The sequence below is a fragment of the Pongo abelii genome, chromosome Y, assembly GCF_028885655.2.
Source record: "Pongo abelii isolate AG06213 chromosome Y, NHGRI_mPonAbe1-v2.0_pri, whole genome shotgun sequence".
Classification (NCBI taxonomy): domain Eukaryota; kingdom Metazoa; phylum Chordata; class Mammalia; order Primates; family Hominidae; genus Pongo; species Pongo abelii.
In genome coordinates this window covers 1,225,001-1,240,530 of record NC_072009.2, presented here as the reverse complement: position 1 = coordinate 1,240,530, position 15,530 = coordinate 1,225,001, and the positions used below count along the sequence as shown (strand labels likewise).

General features: G+C 56.5%; 1 protein-coding gene across 1 annotated transcript in view; it reads right to left on the bottom strand.

Moving 5' to 3' along the window:
* Window positions 1–691: 691 nt before the first annotated feature.
* The window catches only part of IL3RA (interleukin 3 receptor subunit alpha), a 38,680-nt gene continuing 23,841 nt past the window's right edge, over window positions 692–15,530 (bottom strand). The window contains exons 8-11 of the mRNA XM_054545526.2: window positions 7,335–7,449; window positions 4,259–4,364; window positions 1,860–1,941; window positions 692–983 (exon numbers count right to left, since the gene is read on the bottom strand). Coding sequence (XP_054401501.1) covers window positions 909–983; window positions 1,860–1,941; window positions 4,259–4,364; window positions 7,335–7,449 — 378 coding nt within the window. The 3' untranslated portion in view covers window positions 692–908. The remainder of the gene's footprint in view (window positions 984–1,859; window positions 1,942–4,258; window positions 4,365–7,334; window positions 7,450–15,530) is intronic.

The following is a 15,530-nucleotide window of genomic DNA, read 5'->3' as shown; positions in this document are numbered from 1 at the left end:
CTAAAAATACAAAAATTAGCCGAGTGTGGTGGCAGGTGCATGTAGTCCCAGCTACCCAGGAGGCTAAGGCAGGAGAATTGCTTGAACCCTGGAGGTGGAGGTTGCAGTGAGCTGAGATGGCTCCATTTCACTCCACCCTGGGTGACAGGGAGACTCCATGTCAAAAAAAAAAAAAAAAAAAAATCCATGCAGCCAGCGTCATGTGTACAGCCGGGGGCCGGAGAGGACAGGCAGGCCAGGCCGGGCATCTGGCACTCTCGGAAAGCAGCAAAGTTGATGTGTTTCTCAGAAGTCCTGGAGGAGCTAGTTATAAAACACTGGAAGCTGGGCGCGGTGGCTCACGCCTGTAATCCCAGCACTTTTGAGAGGACGAGGCAGGCAGATCACCTGAAGTCAGGAGTTCAAGACCAGCCTGGCCAACATGGTGAAACCCCATCTCTGCTAAAAATACAAAAATTGGCCAGGTATGGTGGCATGTGCCTGTAATCCCAGCTACTCCGGAGGCTGAGGCAGGAGAATTGCTTGAACCCGGGAGGCGGAGGTTGCAGTGAGCTGAGATTGCATCACTGCACTCCAGGCTGGGTGACAGAGCGAGACTCTATCTCCAATAAAAAAAACCGTGGAAACGGTCTCTCTAGTAATGTTGGAGGAACGGGGCTGAATCCAGAGACGGGGGCCAGTGAGTGGGTAAAAAAAAAATCACTTTATCATGAAATAAACACACAAAGTTCTGTTCTTTCCTCTTCCTGGCAGCTTCGGACTAAATTACACAGGCATCTGCCATGCCCAGCACCCATTAGGAACGTCCATTCCTGGGCTGTGTGCACAGGTCCAGCAGCCAGTCTGTGCGGGCGCCTGGCCCGGCCAGGGAGATTGAGGCAGCCCCCCACAGGCCCTGAACCCCAGTCTCAAGTTTTCTGCACGACCTGTACTTCAGTCACCAGACACTCCTCCAGGCCGGCTTTGCCCGCCTCCCAGACCACCTGCAGAGACGAGAGGAGGAGGCAGGGTGAGTCGGTCACCCCCAGGTAACAGAGCCCACGTCCTGATCCGCGGGGGCCTGTCCCATCTCAGATATGCTCTGCGGGCCAGGCGTGGTGGCTCACACCTGTAATCCCAGCACTTTGGGTCGGGCGCGGTGGGTCACGCCTGTCATCCTGGCACTTTGGGAGGCCGAGGCGAGCAGACCACGAGGTCAGGAGATCCAGACCATCCTGGCCAACATGGTGAAACCCCATCTGTACTAAAAATACAAAATTAGCTGGGCGTGTTGGTGCATGCCTGTAATCCCAGCTACTTGGGAGGCTGAGGCAGGAGAATCACTTGAACCTTGAACCGGGAAGGTGGAGGTTGCAGTGAGCCGAGATTGCAGCATTGCACTCCAGCCTGGGCAACAAGAGCAAAACTCCATCTAAAAAAAAAAATCTGCTCTGCCCTGGTGTGCAGGGCACGGAGACGGCCCGTGATCACGGTGGGGTTGGAACCCAGTGTCCCCCCACTCCCTTCATCCTGCAGCTTTTCCCAGCCGCCCACCAGCACCAGCAGACAGGTGTCCAGCCTCCTAGTCCAGGCCATCTCACTCTTGTCGCCCAGGCACAGTGCCGTGGCTCGATTGTAGCTCACTGCAGCCTCCACCTCCCGGGTTCAAGCGATTCTCCTCCCTCAGCCTCCCGAGTAGCTGGGATTACAGGCGCCTGCCACCACGCCCGGCTAATTTTGTATTTTTAGTAGAGACGGAGTTTCTCCATGTTGGCCAGGCTGGTCTCGAGTTCCTGGCCTCAAGCGATCCGCCCGCCTGGGCCTCCCAAAGTGGCCACCACGCCCCCAGACCCGTCCCACGGCAGAAAAAAACAACATACCAGCTTGTCGTCTTGGAAGCTGTCACCGATGGGGTCTTTCACGTGAGGGATGCGGGGAAAGAGTCTCTGCATCACCAGATACCTCGGAGGAAAGAGAAATGGCCCAGCTCTGAACACAGCACCGACCAGCTCATCATCCGGGACACAGCGTGTCCAGGACAGGCCAGGACAGGAGGTGCCAGGATAGAGCAAAAGACTTAAGTCACCGACTGGAGGGGTCTCTCTTTTCCCGGCCCCCGAGGCCCTGACACGCCGCCGACAATCATCGTAGGCAGGCGTTGGTGTCTAATAAGGAGCAGGGCGCTGGTACCGGAGCCACCCAGGGGTGCAGCTGCAAAGACAGACCCTTGGTGCCTCAGGTCACTGAGTTTACGACCTGAGACAGCTTGCAGCAAGGGCCTCCTCCCCCTCTTCCTCCCCCTCCCTCTCCCTCTCCCCCTCCCCCCTCTTTCTCCCTCCTTCCCCCTCCCCTCTCCTCCTCCCCTCCCCCCTCCTCCCCCTCCCCACTCCTCATCCTCCCCTCCTCCTCCCCCTTCCCTGTCCCCCCTCCTCCCCCTCCCCTCTCCTCCTCCCCCTCCCCTCTCCTCCTCCCCCATCCTCCCCCTCCCCTCTTCTCCCCCCTTCTCTCTCCTTCTCCCCTCCCCCCTCCTCCCCTTCCCCCTCCCCTTTTCCCCTTCCCCTCCCCCCTCCCCCTTCCCCCTCCCCCTCCCCTTCCCCCTCCCCTTTTCCCCTTCCCCCTCCCCCTCCCCCTTTTCCCCTTCCACCCCCCTTTTCCCCTTCCACCCCCCTTTTCCCCTTCCCCCACCCCTCCCCTTTTCCCCTTCCCCCTCCCCCCTCCCCCCTTTTCCCCTTCCCCCTCCCCCCTCCCCCCTTTTCCCCTTCCCCCTCCCCCCTCCCCCCTTTTCCCCTTCCCCCCTCCCCCCTCCCCCCTTTTCTCCTTCCCCTCCCCCTTCCCCTTCCCCCTTCCCCCTTCCCCCAGGAGACAGAAGTCACCATGGCACCCATTTGAACCTCTGATGCCCAGCAGGAAGGAAACAGGGCCTGGCTGGTCATGGTGGCTCAGGCCTGTAATCCCAGCACTTTGGGAGGCCGAGGAGGGCAGATCAACTGAGGTCAGGAGTTCAAGACCAGCCTGACCAACATGGAGAAACTCTGTCTCTACTAAAAATAGAAAATTATCCAGGCATGGTGGCACAAGCCTGTAATCCCAGCACTTTGAGAGGCCAAGGCGAGTGGATCACATGAGTTCAGGAGTTCGAGACCAGCCTGACCAACATGTAGAAACCCCATCTCTTTTAAAAATACAAAATTAGCCTGGCGTTGTGGCAGGTGCCTGTAATCCCAGCTACTCAGGAGGCTGAGGCAGGAGAATCACTTGAACCCAGGAGGTGGAAGTTGCAGTGAGCTGAGATGGCGCTACTGCACTCCAGCCTGGGCAACAAAAGTGAAACTGCTTCTCAAAAAAAAAAAAAAAAAAAGGAGACAGAACCTGGGGTGACCCAGCTGGTGACTGAAAACCAGAGTTGGTCTGCATGACAGATCCTGGCCCATCAAGTAGACAGCTTTGACGTTAGCCCAGGCCCCTTCCCGACCAGAAAGCATGGCCTTCCGCCCTCTGACTATATCAGGCCCGCTGGGCAGGGCAGGGGAGGACTGCAGCTAGCAGAGAGGACTTGGTCCCTGGTCTTTTGTGAATAATTATCAAGGGCCCAGGTGCGGTGGCTCACGTCTGTAATCTCAGCACTTTGGGAGGCCGAGGCAGGGGGATCACTTGAGGCCAAGAGTTCAAGACCAGTGTGGCCAACATGGTGAAACCCCGTCTCTACTAAAAATACAAGAATTAGCTGGGGGCAGTGTTGCACACCTGTAATCCCAGCTACTCGGGAGGCTGAGGCAGGAGAATTGCTTGAACCTGGGAGGTGGAGGCTGCGGTGAGCCAAGATCGTGCCACTGCACTCTAGCCTGGGTGACAGAGCAAGACTCAAAAAATAATAATAATCATAACAATAATGATAATATGGGCCAGGCGAGGTGGTTTACGCCTATAATCCCAGCACTTTGGGAGGCTGAGGCAGGTGGATCAGCTGAGGTCAGGAGTTCGAGACCAGCCTGGCCAACAGGGCAAAACCCCGTCTCTGCTAAAAATACAAAAATTAGCTGGGTGTGTTGCTGGGTGCCTGTAATCCCAGCTACTTGGGAGGCTGAGGCAGGAGGATCACCTGAACCCAGGAGGCAGAGGCTGCAGTGAGCCGAGATCACGCCACTGCACTCCAGCCTGGGCCCCAAGAGCGAGACTCCGTCGCAAAAATAATAATAATAATTCTCAGGATAGTTCTGTGAATAACTTTCAGGGTCACACTGGAAACAAACGATGCCTGCGGATGCCCTCGAGGGCTCACCTTCTGCAGATCAGGAAGATACACACCAGGGCCAGCAGCGTCCCCAGCGCGATCAGCAGCGACGTCCGCCAGGCACGCGTGTTTGCGCCCTCCTCCTGGTCGCACTCTGGGGGGAAAGGACGAGAGGATCACAGACCAGGGGCCGTCCTGGGGGGACCAGGGACTGTAAGCTCTCCCCGGGGCCCTGGGAAGCAGAGACGCGGCTGCCACATGGGGTGGCCTCCAGGGGGCACACCACGGTAGTGCCACCTGCATAGGGACAGTGGCCACCTGCGGGCCACCTGAGTACCGGGACCCGGAGCGACGTCCGGACCTCCCAGCCCCAGCCTGGAACCCTAAGGGAGCTGAAAGACCACCAGGGATCCCTGTCTGCCTGGTGCTCGGGACACGGGGAGCGCCAGGGACTTCCACTGTGCCTAGCAGGCCGGCAGGTGCTTTGGGTGTGGGCAGCGTGGAGGGGCAGCAGAGGTAGCACTGGTGTGCTTGCTTTGAACTTGATTTTGTATTTATCATGGAATTTGTGTGTGTGTGCATGCGTGTGTGTGTGTGTACATTAATTTTTTCCTTTTCTTTTTTTTTTTTTTTTTTTTTTTTGAGACAGAGTCTTGCTCTGGTGGCCAGGCTGCAATGCAGTGGCGTGATCTCAGCTCACTGCAACCTCCACCTCCCGGGTTCAAGAGATTCTCCTGCCTCTGCCTCCCGAGTAGCTGGGACGACAGGCACCCGCCACCACGCCTGGCTAATTTTTGTATTTCTAATAGAGATGGGGTTTCACCATCTTGGCCAGGCTGGTCTTGAACTCCTGACCTCAAGTGATCCACCCGCCTCGGCCTCCCAAAGTGCTGGGATGACAGGCATGAGCCACCGTGCCCGGCCTATTTCTTTTCTTTTCTTTTTTTGAGACAGAGTCTTGCTCTGGAGTGCTGTGGTGCAATCTCAGCTCACTGCAACCTCTGCCTCCCGGGTTCAAACGATTCTCCTATCTTAGCCTCCCGAGAGGATTGCTTGAGCCCAGGAGGTTGAAGCTGCAGTGAGCCGTGATCACGCCACTGCCCTCCAGCCTGGGCAATAGAGACAGACTCTGTCTCCAAAACAAAAAACAAAAAACAAAAAACAAGGATACATCTATGACCTCACCCCCAGAACCTATGACGATAACCTTATTTGGAACGAGGGTGGATCTGTTTGCTGGGACTGCCATAAAAAAGTCCCACAGCCTGGTGGCTTCAGAAAAAAGGAATTTGGCCGGGCGCGGTGGCTCACGCCTATAATCCCAGCACTTTGGGAGGCCAAGGCGGGCGGATCACCTGAGGTCGGGAGTATGAGACCAGCCTGGCCAACATGGTGAAACCCCGTCTGTAATAAAAATACAAACATTAGCCGGGCACAGTGGCGGGCACCTGTCATCCCAGCTACTCGGGAGGCTGAGGCAGGAGAATGGTGTGAACCCGGGAGGTGGAGGTTGCAGTGAGCCGAGATCGCACCACTGCACTCCAGCCTGGCGACAGAGTGAGACTCCGTCTCAGAAAAAGAAAAAGAAAAAAAAAGAAAGAAAAAAGGAATTGATTCTCCCACAGTCCTGGAGGCTGGAAGTCTGAGATCCAGGTGTGGGCAGGGCTGGTTCCTCCTGAGGCCCCTCTCCTGGGCTTGGAGACGCCGTCTTCTCCCTGTGTCCTCGCAGGGTCGTCCCTCCATGTGTGTCTGTGTCCTCATCTCTTCTGAGGTGCCTTAGGCCATCTCAGGCTGCTATCACAGAATACCATAGACTGGGTGGCTTAGAAACAACAGACACTGAATCTCCCACCGTCTTGGAGGCTGGAAGTCTGAGATCCAGGTGTGGGCAGGGCTGGTTCCTCCTGAGGCCCCTCTCCTGGGCTTGGAGATGCCGTCTTCTCCCTGTGTCCTCACAGGGTCGTCCCTCCGTGTGTGTCTGTGTCCTCATCTCTTCTGAGGTGTCTTAGGCCATCTCAGGCTGCTATCACAGAATACCATAGACTGGGTGGCTTAGAAACAACAGACACTGAATCTCCCACAGTCCTGGAGTCTGGAAGTCTGAGATCCAGGTGTGGGCAGGGCTGGCTCCTCCTGAGGCCTCTCTCCTGGGCTTGGAGACGCCGTCTTCTCCCTGTGTGCTCACAGGGTCGTCCCTCCGTGTGTGTCTGTGTCTTCCTCTCCTCTTCTTATGAGGACCCCAGTCCTGTTAGGTTAGGGCCCACCCTACTGACCTCATTTTACCTTAATCGCCTCTTTAAAGACCCCAACTCCAAACACAGTCACATTCGGAGGTCCTGGGAGATCAAAGCTTCAACACACAAATTTTGAGGGAATACAATTCAAGCGATTCTCCTGCCTCAGCCTCCATGGTAGCTGGGGTAACAGGCATAAGCCACAGCACCCGACCTGATTTTTGTATTTTTAGTAGAGACAGGGTTTCTCCATGTTGGTCAGCCTGGTCTTGAACTCGTGACCTCAGGTGATCTACCCACCTCAGCCTCCCAAAGTGCTGGGATGACAGGCGTGAGCCACTGTGCCCAGCCAGAAGTTCTACTCTGAGGCGATCCTTTTGTTTTGTTGTTGAGATGGAGTCTCGCTCTGTCGCCCAGGCTGGAGTGCAGTGGCACGATCTTGGCTCAATGCAAGCTCCGCCTCCTGGGTTCACACCATTCTCCTGCCTCAGCCTCCCGAGTAGCTGGGACTACAGGCGCCCGCCACCACGCCTGGCTAATTTTTTACATTTTTTGTAGAGACGGGATTTCACCGTGTTAGCCAGGATGCTCTCGATTTTCTGATCTTGTGATCCGCCCGCCTCGGTCTTTATTACAAGGCACAGGGGGTGTCTGTCAGTGGGACGACCTTGTTTCCCCTCCACGTTTCCTCTCCTAAGAGCAAGGCGTGAGGTCACCATCAGGTTCAGGGTCCTTTTGGGGATCACAGAAACTGGGGGAGTGAATCTCCTCTCCTTTGCAGGCAGAACACCAAGAAACAATGAAGAGCTGGTGACCCGTAGGCAGGCGGGCAAGGGGGGTGGCCTGTGTTCCCATGACCCAGGATGGCGCACCCCGCTCACCCCACTCACCGAAGCGCTGGGGGGTGCTCCAGGCGCTCAAGAATTCATACACTGTTTCGCGGGCTCTTATTTGCACTGTGTACGTTCCAGGATTGAGCAGCTGGAAGGAGGTTCTGTCTCTGACCTGTGGTTTAAAAGAAAATAAAGAAGGAAAGAGGGGCCAGGTGTGGTGGCTTATGCCTCTCACCTCAGCACTTTGGGAGGCCGAGGCAGGTGGATCACCTGAGGTCAGGAGTTCGAGACCAGCCTGGCCAACATGGTGAAACCCTGTCTCTACTAAAAATAGAAAAATTAGCCGGGCGTGGTGGCGGGTACCTGCAATCCCAGCTACTCGGGAGGCTGAGGCAGGAGAATCGCTTAAACCTGAGAGGTGGAGGTTGCAGTGAGGTGAGATCGTGCCACTGCACTGCAGCCTGGGCGACAGAGTGAGACTCTGTCTCTAAATAAATAAATAAATAAAATAATAAAAGAAGAAAAGGGGCTGGGCGCCTATGGTTCATGCCTCTCACCACAGCACTTTTGGAGGCTGAGGTGGGAGAACTGCTTAAGCCCAGGAGTTTGACACCAGTCTGGGCAACATAGCAAGACCCCATCTTTACCAAATAAAAAAAAAAAGGAAAAATTACCAGACGTGGTGACACACACCTTTGGTCCCAGCTACTAGGGAGGCTGAGGTGGGAGGATACCTTGAGCTTAGGAGTTTGAGACCAGCCTGGGCAACAAAGCAAGACCCCATCTCTAGAAAAAAGTTTGCTTTGTTTTGAGACAGAGTTTTGCTCTTGTTGCCCAGGCTGGAGTGCAGCGGCACGAACTTGGCTCACCACAACCTCCGCCTCCCAGATTCAAGCGATTCTCCTGCCTCAGCCTCCCGAGTAGCTGGGATTACAGGCGTGCACCACCACGCCCGGCTAATTTTGTATTTTTAGTAGAGACGGGGTTTCACCATGTTAGCCAGGATGGTCTTGATTTCCTGACCTCATGATCCGCCCGCTTCGGCCTCCCAAAGTGCTGGGATTACCACTGTGAGCCACCAAGCCCAGCCAAATTTTTTTTTAAATGAGTCGACATGGTGGCAAACGCCTGTGGTTTCAGGTACTCGGACGCTGAGGCAGGAGGATCCCTTGAGCCCAGGAGGTGGGTGACAGAGTGAGAGCCTGTCTGAAATTAAAAACCAAAAAAAAAAGTAGAAGAAAAGACCATTCATATTTGACGGGTACAAAAGAATGAGGCTGCATTGTGATTCCCCAAAATTCATGTGTTACAGTCGTAGCCCCCAGCACCTTACAGTGGGGTCTTATGATGAAATAGCTCTTCATGGCAGATGTCATTAAGATGTAGATTGAGATGATGTCATTTTGGATCAGGGTGGACCCTAAATGCAATGACCAATATCCTTAAAAGCAGAGGAGACATGGCCGGGTGTGGGGGCTCACGCCTGTAATCCCAGCACTTTGGGAGGCTGAGGCGGGCACATCACCTGAGGTCGGGAGTTCGAGGTCAGCCTGACCAACAAGGTGAAATCCCGTCTTTACTAAAAATGCAAAAATTAGCTGGGTGTGGTGGCAGGCGCTTGTAATCCCAGCTACTCAGGAGGCTGAGGCAGGAGAGTCGCTTGAACCCGGGAGGCGGAGGTTGCAGTGAGCTGAGATTGCACCACTGCACTCCAGCCTGGGTGACGGAGCGAGACTCCATCTCAAAAAATTAATTAATTAATTAATTAATTAATTAAAAGAAGAGGAGACACAGATGCAGAGGAGAAGGCCATGTGGAGACGGAGGCAGAGAGTGGAGTGATATGGCCACAAGCCCAGGGACCCCAGAGTCCCCAGGAGCTGGGAGAGGCAGTAAGGATCCTCATTAGTCCATGAAAATGGAGTAATACAGGAGGACAGACAGAGATACAAACAGACAGGGAGAGACAGAGATACAAAGAGACACAGAGAGGGGAGACAGAGATGGAAAGAGAAAAACAGAGACAGAGAGAAAAACAGAAACGGAGACAGAGAGAGTGGGTGATGGACAGAGACAGACAGAAACAGGGAGAGACAGAGACAGACAGAGATACAAAGAGACAGAGAGAGGGGAGACAGAGAGAAAGAAAAACAGAGAAAAACAGAAACAGAGACATAGACAGAGAGAGACAGAGATAGAAACGGAGAGACAGAGAGAGACAGATACAAAGAGACAGAGAGAGGAAAAGAGAAAAACAGAGACAGAGAAAAACAGAAACAGAGAGACATAGAGAGACAAAGAGACAGAGAGAGTGGGTGATGTAGTTTGGCTGTGTCCCCACCCAAATCTCATCTTGAATTGTAGCCCTTATAACTCATATGTGTTGTTAGAGGGACTGGGTAGGACATAACTGAATCATGGGGGCAGCTTCCCACCCCACTGTTCTCGGGGTAGTGAATAAGTCTCACGAGATCTGATGGTTTAATAAGGGAAACGTTTCTCTCGGCTCTCATTTTTTTTTGTTTTTTCCTCGAGACAGAGTCTCGCTGTGTCGCCCAGGCTGGGGTGCAATGGCGCGATCTCAGCTCGCTGCAACCTCCGCCTCCCGGGTTCAAGCGATTCTCCTGCCTCAGCCTCCCGAGTAGCTGAGATTACAGGCGCCCGCCACCACCACGTCTGGGTAATTTTTTGTATTTTTAGTAGAGCTGGGTTCCACCATGTGGGCCAGGCTGGTCTTGAACTCCTGACCTCGTGGTCCGCCCACCTCGTCCTCCCAAGGTGCTGTGATTACAGGTGTGAGCCATCGCGCCCGGCGGCTCTCTCATTCTGTGTTGCCCGCTGACGTGTAAGACATGCCTTTGCTCCTCCTTCACCTTCTGCCGTGATCGTGAGGCCTCCCCAGGCACGTGGAACTGTGAGTCCAGGAACCCCCTTTTGTTTATAAATTACCCGGTCTTGGGTACGTGTTTATCAGCAGAGTGACAATGGACTAATGCACGGGGACAGACAGAGGCAGAGAAAGAAAGAGACAACAGAGAAATAATGGGAGAAAGGGAGAGACATAGAGACACAGAGACAGAGAGGGGAAGGGAGGGGGGGGGGGAAGGGAGAGAGAGGGGAAGGGAGGGAGAGAGAGAGGCGGGAAGGGAGAGAGAGAGAGAGGGGAAGGGAGAGAGAGAGAGGGGAAGGGAGAGAGAGAGAGGGGGAAGGGAGAGAGAGAGGGGGAAGGGAGAGAGAGAGAGGGGAAGGGAGAGAGAGAGAGGGGAAGGGAGAGAGAGAGGGGGGAAGGGAGAGAGAGAGAGGAAGGGAGAGAGAGAGAGGAAGGGGAAGGGGGGGGGGAAGGGAGAGAGAGAGGGGGGAAGGGAGGGAGAGAGAGAGGCGGGAAGGGAGAGAGAGAGAGGGGAAGGGAGAGAGAGAGGGGAAGGGAGAGAGAGAGAGGGGAAGGGAGAGAGAGAGGGGAAGGGAGAGAGAGAGAGGGGAAGGGAGAGAGAGGGGGAAGGGAGAGAGAGAGGGGGAAGGGAGAGAGAGAGGGAAGGGAGAGAGAGAGGGAAGGGAGAGAGAGAGAGGAAGGGAGAGAGAGAGAGGGGAAGGGAGAGAGAGAGAGGAGGGGAGAGAGAGAGAGGGAAGGGAGAGAGAGAGGGGAAGGGAGAGAGAGAGGGGAAGGGAGAGAGAGAGAGGGGAAGGGAGAGAGAGAGAGGGGAAGGGAGAGAGAGAGGGGAAGGGAGAGAGAGAGAGGGGAAGGGAGAGAGAGAGGGGAAGGGAGAGAGAGAGAGGGGAAGGGAGAGAGAGAGAGGGGAAGGGAGAGAGAGAGAGGGGAAGGGAGAGAGAGAGGGGAAGGGAGAGAGAGAGAGGGGAAGGGAGAGAGAGGGGGGAAGGGAGAGAGAGAGGGGGGAAGGGAGAGAGAGAGGGGAAGGGAGAGAGAGAGGGGAAGGGAGAGAGAGAGAGGAAGGGAGAGAGAGAGAGGGGAAGGGAGAGAGAGAGGGGAAGGGAGAGAGAGAGGGGAAGGGAGAGAGAGAGAGAGGGGAAGGGAGAGAGAGAGGGGGGAAGGGAGAGAGAGAGAGGGGAAGGGAGAGAGAGAGGGGGAAGGGAGAGAGAGAGAGAGGAAGGGAGAGAGAGAGAGGGGAAGGGAGAGAGAGAGGGGAAGGGAGAGAGAGGGGGAAGGGAGAGAGAGAGGGGAAGGGAGAGAGAGAGAGGGGAAGGGAGAGAGAGAGGGGAAGGGAGAGAGAGAGAGAGGGGAAGGGAGAGAGAGAGAGGGAAGGGAGAGAGAGAGGGAAGGGAGAGAGAGAGGGGAAGGGAGAGAGAGAGGGGAAGGGAGAGAGAGAGGGAAGGGAGAGAGAGAGGGAAGGGAGAGAGAGAGAGGGGAAGGGAGAGAGAGAGGGAAGGGAGAGACAGAGAGGGGAAGGGAGAGAGAGGGAAGGGAGAGAGAGGGAAGGGAGAGAGAGGAGGGGAGAGAGAGAGAGGGGAAGGGAGAGAGAGAGGGGAAGGGAGAGAGAGAGGGGAAGGGAGAGAGAGAGAGGGGAAGGGAGAGAGAGAGAGAGGGAGGGGAAGGGAGAGAGAGAGAGGAAGGGAGAGAGAGAGAGGGGAAGGGAGAGAGAGAGGGGGGAAGGGAGGGAGAGAGAGAGGGGAAGGGAGAGAGAGAGAGGGGAAGGGAGAGACAGAGAGGGGAAGGGGAGAGAGAGGGGAAGGGAGAGAGAGAGGGGAAGGGAGAGAGAGAGAGGGGAAGGGAGAGAGAGGGGAAGGGAGAGAGAGAGGGGAAGGGAGAGAGAGAGAGGAGGGAAGGGAGAGAGAGAGGGGAAGGGAGAGAGAGAGAGGGGAAGGGAGAGAGAGAGAGGGAAGGGAGAGAGAGAGAGGGGAAGGGAGAGAGAGAGGGGGAAGGGAGAGAGAGAGGAAGGGAGAGAGAGAGAGGGGAAGGGAGAGAGAGAGAGGGGAAGGGAGAGAGAGAGGGGAGAGAGAGAGAGAGGGAAGGAGAGAGAGAGAGGGGAAGGGAGAGAGAGAGGGGAAGGGAGAGAGAGAGAGGGGAAGGGAGAGAGAGAGGGGAAGGGAGAGAGAGAGGGGAAGGGAGAGAGAGAGGGGGAAGGGAGAGAGAGAGGGGAAGGGAGAGAGAGAGGGGAAGGGAGAGAGAGAGGGAAGGGAGAGAGAGAGAGGGGAAGGGAGAGAGAGAGGGGAAGGGAGAGAGAGAGGGGAAGGGAGAGAGAGAGAGGAAGGGAGAGAGAGAGAGAGAGGGGAAGGGAGAGAGAGAGAGGGGAAGGGAGAGAGAGAGAGAGAGAGAGGAGAGAGAGAGAGAGAGGGGAAGGGAGAGAGAGAGGGAGAAGGGAGAGAGAGAGAGAAGGGAGAGAGAGAGAGGGGAAGGGAGAGAGAGAGAGGGGAAGGGAGAGAGAGAGAGAGGGGAAGGGAGAGAGAGAGGAAGGGAGAGAGAGAGGGGAAGGGAGAGAGAGAGAGGGGAAGGGAGAGAGAGAGAGGGGAAGGGAGAGAGAGAGAGGGGAAGGGAGAGAGAGAGAGGGGAAGGGAGAGAGAGAGAGGGGAAGGGAGAGAGAGAGAGAAGGGAGAGAGAGAGAGAGAGAGAGAGGGGAAGGAGAGAGAGAGAGGGGAAGGGAGAGAGAGAGAGGGGAAGGGAGAGAGAGAGAGGGGGAGGGAGAGAGAGAGGGGGGAAGGGAGAGAGAGAGGGGGAAGGGAGAGAGAGAGAGGGGAAGGGAGAGAGAGAGGGGGAAGGGAGAGAGAGAGGGGAAGGGAGAGAGAGAGGGGAAGGGAGAGAGAGAGGGGAAGGGAGAGAGAGAGGGGAAGGGAGAGAGAGAGGGAAGGGAGAGAGAGAGGGGAAGGGAGAGAGAGAGGGGAAGGGAGAGAGAGAGGGGAAGGGAGAGAGAGAGAGGGGAAGGGAGAGAGAGAGAGGAAGGGAGAGAGAGAGAGAGGGGAAGGGAGAGAGAGAGAGAGGGGAAGGAGAGAGAGAGGGGAAGGGAGAGAGAGAGGGGAAGGGAGAGAGGGAAGGGAGAGAGAGGGGAAGAGAGAGAGAGAGGGGAAGGGAGAGAGAGAGGGGAAGGGAGAGAGAGAGAGAGGGAGAGAGAGAGAGAGAGAGAGAGAGAGAGGGAAGGAGAGAGAGAGAGAGGGGAAGGGAGAGAGAGAGAGGGAAGGGAGAGAGAGAGGGGAAGGGAGAGAGAGAGGGAAGGGAGAGAGAGAGGGAAGAGAGAGAGAGAGGGAAGGGAGAGAGAGAGGGGAAGGGAGAGAGAGAGGGGAAGGGAGAGAGAGGGGAAGGGAGAGAGAGAGGGGGAGGGAGAGAGAGAGGGGGAAGGGAGAGAGAGAGAGGGAAGGGAGAGAGAGAGGGGAAGGGAGAGAGAGAGGGGAAGGGAGAGAGAGAGAGGGGAAGGGAGAGAGAGAGAGGGAAGGGAGAGAGAGAGGGGAAGGGAGAGAGAGAGAGGGGAAGGGAGAGAGAGAGGGGAAGGGAGAGAGAGAGAGGAGAAGGGAGAGAGAGAGAGGGAAGGGAGAGAGAGAAGGGAGAGAGAGAGAGGGAAGGGAGAGAGAGAGAGAGGGGAAGGGAGAGAGAGAGAGAGGAAGGGAGAGAGAGAGGGAAGGGAGAGAGAGAGAGAGGGAAGGGAGAGAGAGAGAGGGGGAAGGGAGAGAGAGAGAGAGGAAGGGAGAGAGAGAGGGGAAGGGAGAGAGAGAGAGGGGAAGGGAGAGAGAGAGAGAGGGAAGGGAGAGAGAGAGGGGAAGGGAGAGAGAGAGGGGAAGGGAGAGAGAGAGAGAGGGGAAGGGAGAGAGAGAGGGGAAGAGAGAGAGAGAGAGAGGGGAAGGGAGAGAGAGAGGGGAAGGGAGAGAGAGAGAGGGGAAGGGAGAGAGAGAGAGGGGAAGGGAGAGAGAGAGAGGGGAAGGGAGAGAGAGAGAGGGGAAGGGAGAGAGAGAGGGGAAGGGAGAGAGAGAGGGGAAGGGAGAGAGAGAGAGGGGAAGGGAGAGAGAGAGAGGGGAAGGGAGAGAGAGAGGGGAAGGGAGAGAGAGAGAGAGGGAAGGGAGAGAGAGAGGGGAAGGGAGAGAGAGAGAGGGGAAGGGAGAGAGAGAGAGGAAGGGAGAGAGAGAGGGGAAGGGAGAGAGAGAGAGGAAGGGAGAGAGAGAGGGAAGGGAGAGAGAGAGAGAAGGGAGAGAGAGAGAGGGGAAGGGAGAGAGAGAGAGGGGAGGGAGAGAGAGAGGGGAAGGGAGAGAGAGAGAGAGGAAGGGAGAGAGGAGGAGGGAGAGAGAGAGAGGGGAAGGGAGAGAGAGAGGGAAGAGAGAGAGAGAGGGGAAGGGAGAGAGAGGGGAAGGGAGAGAGAGAGAGGGGAAGGGAGAGAGAGAGAGAGGGGAAGGGAGAGAGAGAGAGGGAAGGGAGAGAGAGAGGGGAAGGGAGAGAGAGAGAGGGGAAGGGAGAGAGAGAGAGAGGGGAAGGGAGAGAGAGAGGGGAAGGGAGAGAGAGAGAGAGGGGAAGGGAGAGAGAGAGGGGAAGAGAGAGAGAGAGGGGAAGGGAGAGAGAGGAAGGGAGAGAGAGAGAGAGGGGAAGGGAGAGAGAGAGAGAGGGGAAGGGAGAGAGAGAGAGAGGAAGGGAGAGAGAGAGGGGAAGGGAGAGAGAGAGAGGGGAAGGGAGAGAGAGAGAGGGGAAGGGAGAGAGAGAGGGAAGGGAGAGAGAGAGGGAAGGGAGAGAGAGGGGAAGGGAGAGAGAGAGGGGAAGGGAGAGAGAGAGGGAAGGGAGAGAGAGAGGGGAAGGGAGAGAGAGAGGAGAGAGAGAGAGAGAGAGGGAGGGAGAGAGAGAGGGGAAGGGAGAGAGGAAGGGAGAGAGAGAGAGGGAAGGGAGAGAGAGAGGGGAAGGGAGAGAGAGAGAGGGGAAGGGAGAGAGAGAGGGGGAGGGAGAGAGAGGGGGGAAGGGAGAGAGAGAGGGGAAGGGAGAGAGAGAGGGAAGGGAGAGAGAGAGGGGAAGGGAGAGAGAGAGAGGGGAAGGGAGAGAGAGAGGAAGGGAGAGAGAGAGGGGAAGGGAGAGAGAGAGAGGAAGGGAGAGAGAGAGGGGAAGGGAGAGAGAGAGAGGGGAAGGGAGAGAGAGAGAGAGGGGAAGGGAGAGAGAGGGGAAGGGAGAGAGAGAGGGAAGGGAGAGAGAGAGGGGAAGGGAGAGAGAGAGGGGAAGGGAGAGAGAGAGGAAGGGAGAGAGAGAGGGAGAGGGGAAGGGAGAGAGAGAGGGGAAGGGAGAGAGAGAGAGGGAAGGGAGAGAGAGAGGGGAAGGGAGAGAGAGAGAGAGAGGGGAAGGGAG